The following is a 16,120-nucleotide window of genomic DNA, read 5'->3' as shown; positions in this document are numbered from 1 at the left end:
CGTGATTACATCTTTTAGCATCTTGGAGTGCTAATCATTTTCTGACAGGTCTCAGTCAATGAATACTTATTTTCCTTCATTCGTTATTATCTTTTTCCAGACAAATCATTGGTTTCCATAAAAAAATTAATAAACTTTATTCTTTGGATAATGATGTTTGTGTATTTGTTAGCTTTATTTCTTACTATGCTATTCTTTCAAAATTGCAAATTAGGGAAAACCTAAGAAGAATGAGAGCCTCTGGAGCATAGCAAGAGGCGTTATCAGAATGTTACGAAAAAACTATGGATGTGTCAGAGTGGATTTTGCACAACCATTTTCCTTAAAGGTGAGTGTCTGTTGCAGTGAAGCTGTGTCAGCCTTGGTGTAGCTCAGTGTCACAAGATCTGGGCTCTAGACCGGCCTCTGATGCCTCCTCTCCATGTGAGTTTGGGCCTCACTTTCTTCTCTTATAGAATGGGGACTCTGACAAGGATAGTGTTTCCTAAATTATTCCACCGAAATGTGCCTGTTGACAAAGGAGCCTAAATGTCTATGTTTGGGAGATATCAGTCTCAAAATGTATTGCTGTTTTTTTTAATTCATGAGAATTTTGCATGTTGCTTTATCTATATCAGTATTTTATGATTTTTTTTTCTTTTCTTTTTTTTTTTTGTGGTACGCGGGCCTCTCACTGTTGTGGCCTCTCCCGTTGCGGAGCACAGTCTCCGGACGTGCAGGCTCAGCGGCCATGGCTTACAGGCCCAGCTGCTTCGTGGCATGTGGGATCTTCCCGGACCGGGGCACGAACCCGCGTCCCCTGCGTCGGCAGGCGGACTCTCAACCACTGTGCCACCAGGGAAGCCCTATGTGATGTTTTAAAATTGCCCTTAAGAGAAATTTTTCAAAACGTATCTCACAGCTGGGTAACATTGATAGTCTAGGATGATGCCGTATTCTACTGAGTGGAGTCTAATACCTACATAGTCAGAGGAATAGTGCCATCCTCATGGAGAAGCCTGGGGCTGGTGGGTCCCTGAGGTCCTGCAGTTTTAAATTCTTAAGATTTTCAGATTGGTAAAGGAGAAGAGAAGGATAGGGAGTTGGGAACCTAAAGATAAGGTGCAGAGATGTCCTGCTTCTCCTTCTGTTCCACGTTTTGGTTTTACTTTGAAAGAGTCAAACTGCTATGCTAGATGAATGCTTTCTGGCCTTAAGTGCTTTTGACTTTTAGGGACCTCATCATTTCTTATCACTTTTTGTTGTTGTTAATATTGCACAGCTTCTCTTGTTTATGATTTGCTTTTGAATTGAGGTTCTTTTGAATATAACGTGACCTTCAGGTTGTCAGATTTCCTTTAGAAGGTATGGTTGGTGACTTATCACTATTAGTAATATTGGGAATGCCAAATAATTTCATGAAGATACGAGAAAAGTTAAATTTTCCCCTTAATTTTTAAATGATTTTACTTAAGCATCATCCTGTTTTTTGGAGTTTCTGTTCTTAGATTTCATGCTTAACAACATTCTATAAGTTATTCTGCCGTTCTGAAGACAGTTTAGGATATAGAAAGTATTTCTCATGTTATGTTATACGGCTCATTTTATTAACATCTCCCTTTTTACTTTTTGAAGGTGAAATTATATTTTATATATGTTTATGAAAGTGAGACAGTGGGAGTAAATGATAATATTTTATTTTATTTTTCCAGGAATATTTAGAAAGCCAAAGTCAGAAACCTGTTTCTTCTCCACTTTCTCTGGAGCAAGCGTTGTTACCAGCTATACTTCCTTCAAGGTAAGGTTCATGGAAATTTTTTATACTGACCCGTCAAATATCTGTTATTTCTTCTATTGCATGGAAGAATTTGTTAACTTTATTAAGGGCATTCATGTTCTTGTTTTTACTTCCTCACTTGAGTAACTTTTCTCTTGGTCTGATAAAGGATCTTGAAATTATGTGTTTCCATATTAGTTTGAAGGTTTTTGATTACTTGCATCATAAAATCTTTTTGATTTTGTGAATCATGTAAGAGTTCTTATTTGATTTATATTTTTGAATGTTTGAAATGTTCTTTTTGGTAGTAACTTAGGCTATGCATATTGCATGTTCATGCAACATATGAAAGAGTTTTCCTATGTGAATTTTCCAGAATTCAAATCGAATTGTCACTTGGAGAAATAGAATATTAAGCCCTTCCTTTAAAATATGTTCAAGTATTGAATTTTTGAAAATGTTTTAAAATGAGGCATCTTGCTTTATGCATTCTTTCTGCCGGTGAGTTCTGGAAGTGATGTACCAACAGACTATTTAGTCATAATTAAGTAACACGTTTTGGTCAAGAGAGTGTATTAAACTTAATAAGGTATATTATGGAGTAAAACAACCCATAGAAATAATCTGTCTGTGGCTTAAATTTAGAATATGTAGAAATTTAAAGTGTCTGATACATTGTATCTTAAGCCCATGTAGTATGCTTTGTGAAAGAGCGGGGTTATAGAAGCCTAATTAAAAAAACGAAAACAAAACCTTTTTAGACCCAATGATGCTGCTGCTGAAGGTACAGACACGTCCATTAACGAGTCCAGAAATGCAGCAGATGAATCCTTCCGAAGAAGACTGATTGCAAATCTGGCTGAGCACATTCTCTTCAGTAAGTAGAATTCCAGTCTTTAATTCCATAATTCAGATACGGTGTGATGCAGTACGAACCATACAGGTTTTGGAATCTGCCATAGATTCCACTTCTGGTTCTAGTACTAACACACAGGGGCTGATAGGTAAGTTATTAGAAAGAAAGTGGTGCTGAGAGGATTTGAGGTAACCCAGTGAAACATCTCACACCGTGCCTAATAATTAGCAGGTGCTCACGTGGTAGTTCTTAGGCATTTAAAAAAATTGCCAAAATGTTTGTTGCTTCTTTTGCTTATGAATTAGTCTCTTTGAACTGACTTGTGGTACAACATCTAGGTTTCCCAGGCGCGCTCTCCTCGCCATCCCTGTGCCTCCTCCCCGTCAGGTCAGACTCTCAGCATTTCCTGCCGACACCAGTGTGGAGGCTTCCTCACCTCTCCCGCTCCTTTCACTCTAGCTGCCTCTACTCCTGCTTTACGCCGGGCCAGGGTAGTCTTTCTGGAGCACATTGGATTGTGTCTCTCCCTTGCTTAAATTCTGGATGCTAAAAAGAATTCATCCTTAAATGTTGTAAAGTTGTAAAATAAAGGTAAAACTCACTACCCAAATAACCAGATGTGTTGCTGTCTAGTCTATAAAAATATTTTTTACCATTTTGTATTGTGCTATTTTCCATTTATAACGCAAATAATTTAAAAAAACCTTTTAAATATCCTTTTTAAAGGCCAAATATATATGGTACTCGGTACTTTTTTGTTTCTTAAACACTGGAGACAACATCAATTGTGAATGAAGTATTTATTCATGAATTAATTATCATCTTAGAAAACCCACAGATGGTATCTTATTTTAGATTATTCCGTGGATGTTCTCATATTTGATTCGTATGATTAATAATTTTCTACAAATTTAGAATATTGAGTTATGGACTATAGTCATTCTCAGATGTATTTCTGTCCCCTTCCTTCCTACCTCTGACCTGCCTCTGGGCCAGGTTGAAAAGAGGAAATTAAAATGTATTGAGCACCCATTACTATGCGTCCTGTGCCAGGTCAGTCATCTCGTGCTTACACAGCCCAGTGAACCAGGTGGATGCTCATGGTACCAAAGGGAAGCTGAGGCTTGGGAATTTAAGACATTTCCCCCAAGTCATGAAATTAGTGTAGAAGTTAGTGGAGAACACCTGCAGGAGGAGTGAAGTAGAGTTGCAGGTGTAGTAGCCTGAGGCCAGGAACAAGTCAAGAAACACTGAAGTAGGATATCCTGTAGAGCTCTTAGAATAGGCTCATGCTTTGGGTCTTGGTATTTCCATAAAGATGTCTCTTGGTCACTGAGTAACTAACTTCCATTGGTTTGGACTGAGTGGACCTGTCTTAGACTGAAGTCTATTATGTGGTGAATAGTGATCTCTAATGAGGTCCCATTGGCCCGGAACATGGTATAATGTTGTAGCTTCCCTTTGGTAAATGGGTTATAGGAAATGCGGCAGAGGACTTTTATCATTTTAAATACTCTTGATTAAGATTTAGGTACTTTTAAAAAGTTTTAGCTATATTAAAAACAAAAGTGCAACTAAAGATCTGTGTTTGCCTTCCAGCCGCTAGCAAGTCCTGTGCCATTATGTCAACACACATCGTGGCCTGCCTGCTCCTCTACAGACACAGGCAGGTATGTCTGCAGTGTCACCTGGAGTTCAATAGAAAGCACGAAAATGCTTTGTCAGCTCTTCAAATACTTGTCCACCGATAGATTTGGCCCCCTTCCAGCTAGTCCTGTGAGATAAACAGTAAAATAAGCTAAGGACTCTGCCGACAGGAGCTTACACCTGATGGAGGAAGAAATCTACATAAAAAAACCTCAGACTGTTTTATATGACAGTAAGACATTCTTTGAGTAATGCAGTTAATGTAAATAAGGCGTATCTCATCAACATGCGGAAAGTATTCTGATAGCTAATGGTTTCCAAGCTATTTGATTTGTATTTTGGACCTGCGCTCTGCCTTCCCACAATACACTTGTCTAAGCCCTGTGATGGGAAAGACTGTGTCTGTCTGTCTGTCTGTCTCTCTCACAGTCATGTTCTCAACACCAAACATAGTGCCAGTATATAGACACCAAATAAATATTTGTCAGATAAATATTTAGAATGAGGGAAGTTCTTGCTAAAAAATGAGTACTTCTCACTTTCAGATGGTGGCTTCTCCCTTTTGTGATCTTACGTGCTCGTATCACGTGTTGTGGCTAGAGTAGTCTCTGGATGTGGAGTACCTTGACATTCCTGGGGGACAGCTTTTTAACCAGTCTTCTGACTTTCTTTACACGGTGTTTTGGCTCTTTTTCTGTGTGTGCCAACAGCGAGCTGCAGGAAAGCCAAGGCAAGAAAAAAAATCCTTGGAACGGTCTCTTCCTCTTTTGGGAAGGAGTTTTTCTGTTCTCAAGAGACCACTTCTGTCTGTTTCTCTAGGGAATTGATCTCTCCACACTGGTGGAGGACTTCTTTGTGATGAAGGAGGAAGTCCTGGCTCGCGATTTTGACCTGGGTTTCTCAGGAAATTCAGAAGATGTAGTCATGCATGCCATACAGCTGCTGGGAAATTGCATCACAATCACACACGCCAGCAGGAATGATGAATTTTTTATTACTCCCAGCACAACTGTCCCATCAGTCTTTGAACTCAACTTCTACAGCAATGGGCTGCTCCACGTCTTTATCATGGAGGCCATCATAGGTATGTCGGACCCCGAAATATTTTCGTGGCAAGTAAAATGGCCAAAAGCACATGGTGGTGTCTACTTCAGTTTGGATGATAGCCCCTTGTTTGAGGGAATGTGTTGCTATAGTTTTAGTTTTCAAACAAAAGTGTCATCTGCTATGTCACTGTTTATCGCTTATTCTTACATTTATTGTTCAACAAGCAGTAACTGGATTACTGTATGCATAGTATTACACGTTTTACTAGGGAGGAGAGGTAAGATGTCTTGCTGTTCATGAGCTGAAAATCTAAGTGAGATGAGACATACACGACAGTGAAGTGAGTGGAGGCAACAGAGGAGACGGAGGGCGGACGGGATGGAAGCTTCTGAGGAAGGTTTGATAGGGTTGGGATCACATGGAATCACAAGAAGTAAATTCTGAAGGGAGTTACTTGAATTTCTCCAGTGAATGCAGATAATTACCTTTGATGTGTTAATAATCTGTTGAGGTGATCCAGCTAATCTGAGCCAGTTGAAGTTGTTCTTGGAGACCCAAGGCTGCCGGCTTCATTGAGCTTTTACTTCTCAGCCTGCAGCCTTTACGCAGTTCTGAAGAAGAGGGGCCCGGGAGCGCCTGTGTCTCCCAGCTTGATCAGCCAGGAACAGCTGGTGCGCAAGGCCGCCAGCCTGTGCTACCTGCTCTCCAACGAAGGCACCATCTCGCTCGTAAGTCACGCCTCTTTAGTGTTGCCTCTTCTCTTTTTCTTGAGCGTCTTTGTGAAATCATAAAATGCTTTCCTTTTAGAGAGCTTTTGGCCCATTATTGAAGCTTTATATCCTGCTCCTGGGTCTCCATGACCACCAGACCATTATGTCGTTACTATCTTGGTTTGCTCTTGGCGTCAGGGGTCAGTGCTCCAGCGAACCCTTTGCGTGCTGTGCGGTGTGATAGGACAGATGGCTCAGCGTCCTCTATCACTGCGATCCAGAGGTATTGAGCTCTTACTGTGCTTAAGCCACTGGGTCAGGGCTTTGTAAATAATTAACATGCCCACTCGTGGATGATAGAACCGTAGAAGATAAGAGTCAGAAACAGTCTTAAAACTCATCTGCTCAACCCCTTCTCCTTTACAAATGGGGAAAGCAAGGCCCAGCGGAACTAATGAGCATTTATATTATATTTAAATACTTCTAGACATTTATAATGAGGCATACATATTAAGCAGTAGAGAGATTTTTTCCTCAAAATCATCAACAAATAGAATTTATATTTTAAAGTCTGTTCTTTTCCACTTATATGAATGTGCCCTGGGACATTTATGAGCACAGGTATTGTGAGTACAGCTCTCCTCCACAGCGTTCTTTATATATGTTATGTTTGTGGTCCTGTTGGGGAATCTGTTTTGCATGAATCTTGGGGGCAGGGCGGGAGGGGACAGGGTAGATAAGGCTCTCAAGTTTGACCTTGTCTTTCACTTGGGTCTTCTTTGAGTTATTTGAATACATGTTGTGTTTCCTCATCCACCACCTTTGTGTACAACATTTACTGTAAGATAGCTTTTGCAGAGAAATTGTCTTACAAAGGAAGAAACAGGTGTAGGGTCCTGACAAGCAGCCCTTCTAAGGCCTTGCTCCACTCGGGGAGACACAGCTCAGGAGCCCCCTCTGCAGGTGGTGCTGCACTGGGTGCTCTGCCAGTCAGGTTACAAGGTCTCTTCTTTTGTCCACGACATGCACTCATCAAGAGGGCGGGCGCCGGAACTCTTAGGGCTTGTCCAGTGGAGGGAGGCAGGTGATACTGGGGAAGTATCCAGCAGCTACCTTGTATGCTATTTTCTGTCTTTAAAAAAATAAGTGGAGGACAGTGACATTTACATTGAAATGCCTTTTCTTTTTAGCCCTGCCAGACGTTTTACCAAATTTGCCATGAAACAGTAGGCAGGTTTATCCAGTATGGCATTCTTACAGTGGCGGAGGTAAGAGCACATGCTTGCCTTTGTTTGCCTTTATTTAGTTTCTTGCTCTTCAGTATCTTCCCTACCAGCCACCTGAACCAATAATTCCACTTGATACATAGTCGAGTCCAGATGAGATGAAGAGAAAAATAAGAATGGGGAGAATAAATGTCCTTTGGGACTGCTTAATATTTTGGCTCCTTTTGTGTAATGGGTGTTGTGTAAGACGTATCTTGACTAGATTCCCTGACATCCAGAAGTCTGCCTTCCAAGATCAGCTCTTCTGCATATCTGTGTGCTTGTAGCTTGCACATGTGCATTTTTCTTTTTTGAGATTTTGTTTTAATTTTGGCACCTTTAGTGTAGAGGGTATGGCCTGAGAAAATAGGTACCAATTTAGGAGAGGGAAGGGTATTTTATTTGATCTGTCTGGTAGCTTTCGCCCTCACTCTTTCTTTTTTCCCTCCCCTGCTGTCTTCCGAGTGATCTTGAGTTTGGAGAGGGCAGTGGATTGATGTTGTGAATGGCTAAACAGAGCAGAGTAGGGGAGGGAATGAGAGAGGACTGCTTTGTCTGGGGTCCAGCCGGGCAGGTGTTTGCGTGCCTGTGCATGTTTGTTTACTCTTGGTCATCTCCCTGGCATAGCCAGATGATCAGGAAGATATTAGTCCTGGTGTTGCTGAGCAGCAGTGGGACAAGAAGCTTCCTGAACCTTTGTCTTGGAGAAGTGATGAAGAAGATGAAGACAGCGATTTTGGTGAGGAGCAGCGAGATTGCTACCTGAAGGTACTTGGGTGAGGAGTTCTGGTGGACGTGACAGTAATGAGTTGAGGCTTATGTTGCCACAAGTTGTAAGGTTCTTTTTTTTTTTTTTGCGGTACGTGGGCCTCTCACTGCTGTGGTCTCTCCCGTTGCGGAGCACAGGCTCCGGACACGCAGGCTCAGCGGCCATGGCTCACAGGCCCAGCCACTCTGCGGCATGTGGGATCTTCCTGGACTGGGGCACGAACCCGTGTCCCCTGCATTGGCAGGCGGACTCTCAACTACTGCGCCACCAGGGAAGCCCTATGAGGTTCTTATAAACTGGGACTCTGGTGACTAATTCACGTTCAGAGCACCCACAAACTATCTGGGGTGCTTTCTGCTCAGTTAGGATACTGAAACTGTTTGAATTGAATTAATACCTTAAATTGTTCAGTTTGGGTATAGATAAATGGAAAAAGAGACAAGAGTCTGAAAATTCGGGAAGATGAACGTCATAGGTGATACCTTTCATGACCCTCTCATCAGAATGCACAGGTGCACACCTGTTTACCCACACCTGCACTCACTCCTAAAGAGGCAGAGTGGTTTTGTTCAGTCATCACTGAAGCAAGGCAGGACCGTACCAGGTATGGGAGAGAATTAATATTCAGCTGCCACTGGCCTGGGTGCTCTTTTTGAGCCATGCTCAGTCTTGCCATCTCTCCCAAAATTTCCTACATCAAGCTCTTTGCCTTCAATTAAGACAAATCCTATCACAGGAGAAAATTTGATTTTTAAAAGATTGGCCCTGCTTTAGAAAAAGCAATTTTGTCTAATTTGTAAATTTAGAAATTAGTAATAATGACCCTTCTTTTCTGAATACCCTAAGTGGATTACTCTCTTTGCAGCGGGATAATACCCCTAGTTTACACACACACACACACACACACACACACACACACACACACACACACACACAGGAGAGTCCAAATGACTTTTGGAGGCTTTCCATGTTGGGTATTATTAGTTTCGAGATGGGGCAGTGATCTTGCTTCCACACTCCAGAGAGGCTCGTCTGAACGTGCATGTTTTGGGGGAGGGGTGCAATGAGAGCGCCTCCTGCCCAAAGCACCCCGTCATCACCACCACCATTCCCTGCTGTGCCGGACTGTGGGCCCGAAGCCACGTGGGGATGGCAGGCAGTGAGGGATGGGAGGGACTGAGATGATCTCAGGGGTCTCGGCATGTGGCCTTTTTGCACAGTTGAGTGACCGTCGAGCCAGGCTTCAAAGTCTGGAGGGTCCGGCCTCGGGAGCAGCTATTTTCAGTGATGACAGTATGGCATAATTTCTCAAGTATGACAATTTCTCCTAGGCAGCTGTTCAACGAGTGCAAACCTCAAGTACTTTGAATGTCAGTGGTTACAATAAAGAACGCACATCAAAACCAGTAGTCATTTCCAGGGGCGATTCTGCGCACACGGGGCAGTAGGCCGCTTCTGTGTGGAGGCGGTGAGAGGCCGTCTTCTCGAGCCGCTGGTGCTCTGAGGAGGTTCCTGTGTCCCCCAGTGACTGGGTCTCCCGCCCCTCCCCTCCCAGGTGAGCCAGTCCAAGGAGCACCAGCAGTTCATCACCTTCCTGCAGAGGCTCCTTGGGCCTTTGCTGGAGGCCTACAGCTCTGCTGCCATCTTCATTCACAACTTCAGCGGTCCCGTTGCAGAGCCTGAGTATCTGCAGAAGCTGCACAAATACCTGCTAACCAGGACAGAGAGAAGCGTTGCAGTGTACGGTACGTGTGAGCCCACTTTGGCTTCTTTGAAAAGCTACACGTTTCGACTCTAGGAATCTGCTCATTGTAGACAATTGGAAAAGAGAATGCAAAATCATCCTGACCTCTAACTGCGTAGATTGCTACTACTACCTGTTTGGGTGTGTTATATAAATTGAATGATACAGATATTCTTATGTCTGGCTTTTTTCATTTAACTTTGTGAGTGAGACTCGTACATGGCGTTGCATGCAGTTGTCTCTTCCTGTTGCTTTGTGGCACTCCACTGTATGAGTGTTTAGCACATTTTATTTGTCCACATCCGTCACGGATGGATATTTGCTGTTGCAGTTCAGAGCTGCTCTGAATAGTGCTGCTGTGAACATGTTTGCATGTGCCTTTGGGTGAACACAGGGACTCATTTATGCTGGGCTGTGTAGGAGAATTGCCTAGTCACAGGGTGTGGTGGGTTCAGCTTTAGTGGGTACTGCCGAGCGGTTCTTAAGTGCTGAACCAGTTTGCACGCCTAGTAGCAGTGGGTGTTTCATTTGCCCCCCATACTGGCCGGCACTTGGTACTGTCTGCTACAGAAGAGGTGTGATTGGGGTGGGAGTAGCATTTTATACAGTTACGGTTTAGGACTGAAACTACTTTGAATCAATAATTTTTAGAGCCGTGAGGGGTCTAGAGATATCTAGTTATAGTTATTAGAGGTATCTAGATCTCTCTTTCTATAGATAGATAGATAGATGTGTAGATATATCCCTAGATATCTCTCTAGATCGCTATCTAGAGCTAGAATCACCTCACTTTATCGATGAGGACACTATTCCAGATCACATAGCTAGTTAAAGGGCAACCTGGGTTTAGAATTCTTTTTTCCCAACCTCTAGACTTGTGCTCTTTCTGGTCCCACTGGTGTAGTAGTCATGTATGCATCACTGTGAGTTTAAAAGAATTTCTACACACTGTCTTGAGTCTTACAAAATTCCTTCAAGATGGGTGTTTTGGGTGTTTCTCTTTCCCTTTCTCTTCTCTCTGTCCTTCCCTGCCTCCCTCTCTTCTTCCCTCCCTGTTTCTCTCCTTATCCCTCTCTCCTCTTTTTTCCTTAAAAGATGACAAAGTAGCTTTAAAGGAACGGCAAATCCTTTGAGGCCTCACAGGTTGCCGGTAGCCAAAGGGAGCTTGACCCAGTCCTGGGACTTGCTCTGACCCTCTCCCTCCCTCCCGCGCTCTGACTGTGGGTGTTGGGGTTTACTTTGTTGCTGGGCCTAAACGTTTGACAGGGGCTTTTTCTTTCTTCACAGCTGAGAGTGCCACCTATTGTCTTGTGAAGAATGCTGTGAAAATGTTTAAGGATATTGGGGTGAGTGTCCCCTGCTTATGGTATAAAAGAGTGTGTTCACGTCTGTCTTCTTTCCATTTAGATCTAGTCTATGTGAGGCACCTTTGTGTTGGGCTGAACCCTGGGAGAAGCAGTTTCTACTGGATTAATCATGCAGGCATTTCTGGGGGTTGGGAGAAGAAGGGGCACGTTGAAGGTGAGGTCCATCAGCACAGATTTATTTGAATGTTTCAGAATTTTCCTGGTTTTCGTCTTCATTCCAAACGAAGGTGTCAGTGTGTTTCAAAATTCTACTACGGTTTTGGTGGGGATGTTAATTATGCCATATGATTTTCAGTTATTTTCTCTTTTTTTTCTTGGCTGCGCCATGCGGCATGCGGGACCTTAGCTCCCCAACCAGGGATTCGAACCCATGCCCCCTGCATTGGGAGTGTGGAGTCTTAACCACTGGACCACCAGGGAAGTCCCTTCAGTTATTTTCTTGTGCTTTTACCAATATTTCTAGAAGTATCCTCATGTATCCCTTATCTTCACATATCATTTGGAACATGAGTTCCATGAAGGTACTAGTGACCTTTTTAAGGGAATATTTGTGACTTTATTCCAACATAAATTTAAAAATATAGTACACTGGTTGAACTCCACCCCCAAAACCCCACACCTGCCCCCATAACCTCCCCACCCCACACTCGCACACGCCTACATGGACGTTTACTTCAAGCCCGCATATGGCTCTGCGTGCCTTACTGCATTTTCTGGTCTAGGACACAGAGCAGGGTTGGTGATAGAAATTCCACCCCCCCCCTCGCCGACCCTTTTTGGTTTGTCTTTAATTTAATCTAAACTTTCTCTCTAGGTTTTCAAAGAGACCAAACAAAAGAGAGTGTCTGTTTTAGAACTCAGCAGCACTTTTCTACCTCAGTGCAACCGGCAAAAACTCCTAGAATATATTCTGAGTTTTGTGGTGCTGTAGGTAACTCCTGGCACATCTGGCCAGTGATGAGTGTGGGACGAGTCCCTCGTAGGCTCCTGCCTGTGGCTCGAGAGTGGAAGGTGCCATCGTGTGGTCGGGCCTGACCTGTCCTGATGTGACCTCCTGGAAGACAAGTGCCTTCTCCCCTCCATGATCTGTGATCATCGGACTCTGAGATGACACAGCCGCCTACAGATCACACTTTGGGGGCCCTCAGCCTCCGTTCACAGTTCATAATCAGTAGATTACAAAATGAAATCGCAAACGATTATTTTGGAGTTTATTAAAGATTTACATTTTAAGTATAACTGTTAAGGACTAATTACTGTGATGGACACAAAAATGTAGTTGATTCTAGAACTGAATCTTGTATAGATAGTATACTTAACGCTGTCAGGTAATTTGTTGGCGTATTTTCTGATTAATCGTTAATGCTTCCTTTAAAAATAATTGCGTCATCCATTCCCTGGATTTTTTTGGTTGGTTTTTGTTTTTTTTGTTTTATCCTTGTCAATCGTAGCTAAATTTTAAGTGGGAACACTTTTCATCTTAAAGTGCTTTACAAATGAATGGGCTAATGTACATCACACCCAGGTATCACTGTGCTGTCTGTTGCAGTCAGATACAGAAAGTGTTTTAAGAGCTAAGTGAAGACACAGTATTAGTTTAGGTCAGGAATAGAGATAATGTGACCAAACAGCTAACACCAGGAAATAAATTTGGCTGGCGAAATTCAAGATAAACCTGGCCAGAAAACTGACTTTGAAAACGTTTGTTCATGTGAAAAAGTGCCATTGAGTTTTAAATGACCAGCAAGTATTTAGGAACAACTCCTATTTTATGTCTGTATACCTTCCCACCCCTCAGGTAGTACCTGCCTATCACAGGTACAGCTGTTTCTTAGAGAGAGCAACTGTACTAACTTATTAGCTTGGCCTGATAGCCTGTGTTAAAGTGCCCTGGCTTCAGGCTACTGACCCAGTCCTCTCATGCCATTCAGACAGGTCATGCACTACACGTCTTCTGGGTGGCTGGTACCCACTCACGTTGGGCAGAGTACAACCTGGACAGTATATGTGATAGCCCTGCGGACTGGCAAATGGTCGGAGGCGTTTATACGTTTTTTTAGCTTTGAGGAAGAAAAAAACCATGGTTCTTTAAAAATGTGTGTGGGTTATTTTCCTAAACCCCGATGCCACATAGTGGCAAATAATTATGAAAAATTGTTCATAACATGTAGGTGCCTTTTTGTGAGCAGGGATCATAATTGTTAGCTAATTGTGGTAATTATAGTGATTTAAAAATCATGTGATATTAAATGTTTTCTAACAGCTTACTGTTCCTTCTCTTCTCTCCATGGTATTATGGAATAGGAATTTTTCATGATGAGTATTGCAGGTAATCGTTGAATTTAATCGAAAAGTACTGAGAATTAAGTTTGTGCTTTCATCAGCTTGGATTTTAAACACTAATAATTTCTCATGAATATTCTGTGTGTGTTGCGAGAAGGAAAGGTACTAATTGGTATTTCACATTGTATGAAGCTTTTGAAACTCAGAGCAATAATGCCATGCTTTTGTGATTTTCTTCCACTCTTCTCAAATTCCGCATTTAAAATATATGTTTTCTTTATAGGCGTTCACGTACTATTAAGCAGTTGTCAGTGTTGCAGCGTCTCTGGTGTGAAGTGGGGTCTTCCCCATGTAGCATTCCTTTTTCCTAAGTAGGGTGGAGCTCTGTGTTTGGGGGAACAGCCAGGGAGGCTTATTTATCCCCTTGTGTGTTCCTTGTCTAGGCGAGCAAATATTTCACTAGTCTCTTTTACTCATCCACTAAATTATAGACCAAGGATTACTCAGACCCTTTAAGTCAAGGTTGGGACTGACCTCCCAGTGGATTCTGCTGCCCCGCCTGTGACTTCTGCTAAGAGCTACTGCTGCACCAGCCTGAGCAGGGAACAATGGCTTCTCTGGCTTTATTTTTCCCTTTCAGTTGGTTTGTTTTCTAGAAATCTACTCAGATGCTTTGGGGAATGCAATATATGATTTGCTAGCTCTCTCGCCACTTAACTCACTGTGAGAATAAATATGCATGCTTTCCGTAATTAACTGGTGCTTTGAAAACCTTTTTTAAGGAAGACAAATCTCAACCAAAGTTCTGCTCATCCAGACAAGCTCACCCTCGAGTTAATTTTAGCACAGCTCATTCTTGAGTGCCTCGTTACTGAACGAACATCCATCATCCCAATAAGGCTTCCAGATAGCACTGTTTGCTCGAAGATTTATTCTTGTTTTCCAAAAGCGAATGGCTTTCATGTAAGATTAAACAAACTAGGTGCTTGTAAATAATTTACTACAGTTTACTCTATTGCATTTCTATAAAACTGAAATGCATGTCCTCCAGGGGAAGACAAGCTGTGACTCAAGTTAAAAAGCAAACAAAAAGACCCAATAATAAGCAATGTGAAAATGCACTCTTTGAAAATGAGAAAATCCTAAGAAATTCAAAAGAGGAGAAGGAATTTTCACTCTCAAAATTTAAAGAAAAACAAAGGGAAAGAACTAGCATGAAGTGTGTAGAACTAGTAACAGTTAGGACTGTGGGTCTTCTCAGATCTGTTCAGATCTATTAAGTCTCACAAAGCCACAAGAGTGAGTGGAGGAAACATCAGGGATTGCAATGAATATAAGACTGTGGAATTTCCAATCTCAAGGGGAAAAGCATTCCCCAAAGTTCTCCACGTATATGAGTGCTCTGTGAGATGTTCATAGGTGTTTTGTATATAGAAAAAGTGTTGCTGGTAAAATAAATTTGCACACGGACCCTCTTTCCTAGAAACTCACAGTGCACTTTAGTGCAGTAAGGGCTCAGGGCCTGCCAGTACCAAGCCTGTTTAACCCAGCATTTCCCAATCTGTGTGATCCCAGGGCCTTTTCCCCCTTTGGGCCACCTATGGACCTCTCCTTAGGGTCATAGAAAACATTTTGGGAAACACTATGTTAGGTAGTTCTGTAAGGGGTCAAAACAAGAACTGCCATGTGGCACAGAGGCAGAATTTGCATGCATTTTGTATAATCAAATGTTGCATTTAAGGGATGTATATTTCCTCCCCTGGAGACAATAAGCACAGAAAACTATAGTGTAGGTGGTCAGAGCTCTTTTCTTGGATGAAAGACCAGCCCTTAATGTATCTGGGTTTTTCACTGAAAGTAGCAAAGTTAACACTAGGATTAATTGGGATAAAAAATTAAGATTTTAATTCAAACCTAGAAGAAAATATTGTACAATCGAATGCAGCTTTTTATCCACAGATAGTTCTAGTGTTTAGAAACTGAGGTGTATAAGATTTAATTGGGATGTAAATCTGTCTTTTAAAACACATTTTAGGAACTTGAGACTTAGCATCTGGCATTTCAGTTTAATACAAGCTAATGATTGAATTTGAAAGAGACTTTTGACTTTATTTCTAAACGTCTAACGTTCTGAAAAGCCTTGATGGAAGGTGTTAAACTATTTGCCCATTGTACAGAGAAGTGTCAGATTGTTATAAAAAGATTTATTATCAAGTACCATGTGACGCTGTGGGTGAAACTTATTTGGAAACATTGATTGATTTTTATGCTTGTCAGTATATTGTAAGAAGCACAGAAGTGTAGTTTTGTTTTAATAAACCGAAAAGTGAATATATTCTTGATGTCTTGCATTTGTAGTTAAAAGTTCCCTACATAATTCATTGTACAAACGGTTCTTGTTTGACTTCACATAGGCCTTTATTAAAATGCTTATAAGAAATAATCTTACATAAATTTGTGAACCTGCAGTGTGTGATTTTATTATTGACCCAGAGCTCTTCAAATTTGATCAGGCATTTGGGGATGTAGATATCTACAGCTTGGCTACTGGCCTTCTCAGTAAATATTCACATCACAGAGAGATTCTTTGGGTTTCTGTAAATATTCCTTTAAACGTGGTGCTTCTGATATATTTTAATATGTTTAAGTTTATAAAAGCATGAACTGAAGTCTTAG

General features: G+C 41.9%; 1 protein-coding gene across 6 annotated transcripts in view; it reads left to right on the top strand.

Moving 5' to 3' along the window:
• GPAM (glycerol-3-phosphate acyltransferase, mitochondrial) overlaps positions 1 to 15,779 on the top strand; it is a 69,073-nt gene extending 53,294 nt beyond the window's left edge. For 5 of the 6 annotated variants that reach the window (XM_024756044.1, XM_024756046.1, XM_024756043.1 and 2 more), the window contains 11 exons: positions 215 to 328; positions 1,692 to 1,777; positions 2,518 to 2,633; positions 4,212 to 4,282; positions 5,079 to 5,343; positions 5,898 to 6,034; positions 7,207 to 7,284; positions 7,909 to 8,049; positions 9,606 to 9,795; positions 11,082 to 11,140; positions 11,976 to 15,779. In XM_024756044.1, coding sequence (XP_024611812.1) covers positions 215 to 328; positions 1,692 to 1,777; positions 2,518 to 2,633; positions 4,212 to 4,282; positions 5,079 to 5,343; positions 5,898 to 6,034; positions 7,207 to 7,284; positions 7,909 to 8,049; positions 9,606 to 9,795; positions 11,082 to 11,140; positions 11,976 to 12,092 — 1,374 coding nt within the window. In that variant the 3' untranslated portion in view covers positions 12,093 to 15,779. Of the gene's footprint in view, positions 1 to 214; positions 329 to 1,691; positions 1,778 to 2,517; positions 2,634 to 4,211; positions 4,283 to 5,078; positions 5,344 to 5,897; positions 6,035 to 7,206; positions 7,285 to 7,908; positions 8,050 to 9,605; positions 9,796 to 11,081; positions 11,680 to 11,975 lie in introns of those variants that run through there. The other variant, XM_024756042.1, reaches the window with a different exon arrangement.
• The last annotated feature ends 341 nt before the right edge of the window (positions 15,780 to 16,120 follow it).

The sequence above is a fragment of the Neophocaena asiaeorientalis genome, unplaced genomic scaffold (genome assembly GCF_003031525.2).
Source record: "Neophocaena asiaeorientalis asiaeorientalis breed wild unplaced genomic scaffold, Neophocaena_asiaeorientalis_V1.1 scaffold85, whole genome shotgun sequence".
Lineage (NCBI taxonomy): Eukaryota > Metazoa > Chordata > Mammalia > Artiodactyla > Phocoenidae > Neophocaena > Neophocaena asiaeorientalis.
The sequence above is the reverse complement of the archived record's forward strand: the minus strand, read 5'-3'. Positions and strand labels throughout refer to the sequence as shown.